The sequence below is a fragment of the Meleagris gallopavo genome, chromosome 6 (assembly GCF_000146605.3).
Source record: "Meleagris gallopavo isolate NT-WF06-2002-E0010 breed Aviagen turkey brand Nicholas breeding stock chromosome 6, Turkey_5.1, whole genome shotgun sequence".
Classification (NCBI taxonomy): Eukaryota; Metazoa; Chordata; class Aves; order Galliformes; family Phasianidae; genus Meleagris; species Meleagris gallopavo.
Window position 1 is genome coordinate 3,426,919 of NC_015016.2, and position 790 is coordinate 3,427,708.

At 42.3% G+C, this 790-nt stretch overlaps 1 protein-coding gene across 1 annotated transcript in view; it reads left to right on the forward strand.

Annotated features, from left to right (window-relative positions):
* LOC100539302 (death domain-containing membrane protein NRADD-like) overlaps positions 1 to 790 on the forward strand; it is a 4,081-nt gene continuing 3,291 nt past the window's right edge. The window contains exon 1 of the mRNA XM_019616736.2: positions 1 to 125. Within this exon, the coding sequence (XP_019472281.1) occupies positions 51 to 125 (75 nt within the window). The 5' untranslated portion in view covers positions 1 to 50. The remainder of the gene's footprint in view (positions 126 to 790) is intronic.

The following is a 790-nucleotide window of genomic DNA, read 5'->3' on the forward strand; positions in this document are numbered from 1 at the left end:
AGCAGGACCGAACCGAGTTGAGCAGCGCCCCGTGGGGGCCCGGCCCCGCCATGCAGTGGGGCTGCGCGGCGCTGCGCCTATCGCGGGCGCTGTGCCTGCTGCTGTCCGCGCCGCTCTGCCCGCAGGTCCGCTCTTTTTTTCTCTTCCCTTGTGGCGTTATTCTGCTTTCTTTCTCTCTGCCCTATTTAAGTTTGCTTTACTTTCCGTCTTTCTCCCTTTTCCTTGCTTTACTTTGTCGCGTTTTACTTTCTTTCGGCCCGTGTTGCTCTGCTGCTCTGCACATCGCTGCGCCTTCTTCGTTTTGCTGCTTTACTTCGTCTCGTTTTACTCTACTGTAAAATTTGCTTTATTTTCCTTATTTTACCGCATTTTACTGCACTTATTCTTAACCTTCTTCACCTTTGTTTACAGTATTTTAATTTATTTTTACTTATTTTGCTGCATCTTGCTTGATTTTTTCTTATTTCACAGTATTTTACTGCTTTTTACTTTATCTTATTTTACTTCAACTTTTTTTTACTGCATTTTGCTTTAATTTTCCTTTAATTTCCTTAATTTTCCTTTATTTCCCTTGATATTCGACTTTATTTTCCCTCATTCTTTATTTTCCTCACTATTTTCCTTTATTATTTCCCTCTGTTGTTTGTTTTTACGTCATTTAACTTTCGTTTATCTCACTTTGTTTTGCCACACTTTGCCTTATTTTGCCATATTTTGCCTTATTTTGCCCTATTTCCCTGCATTATTTCCCTGCATGTCCCGTTCCCCCCTCCCCCTCTCCCCCCTCTCC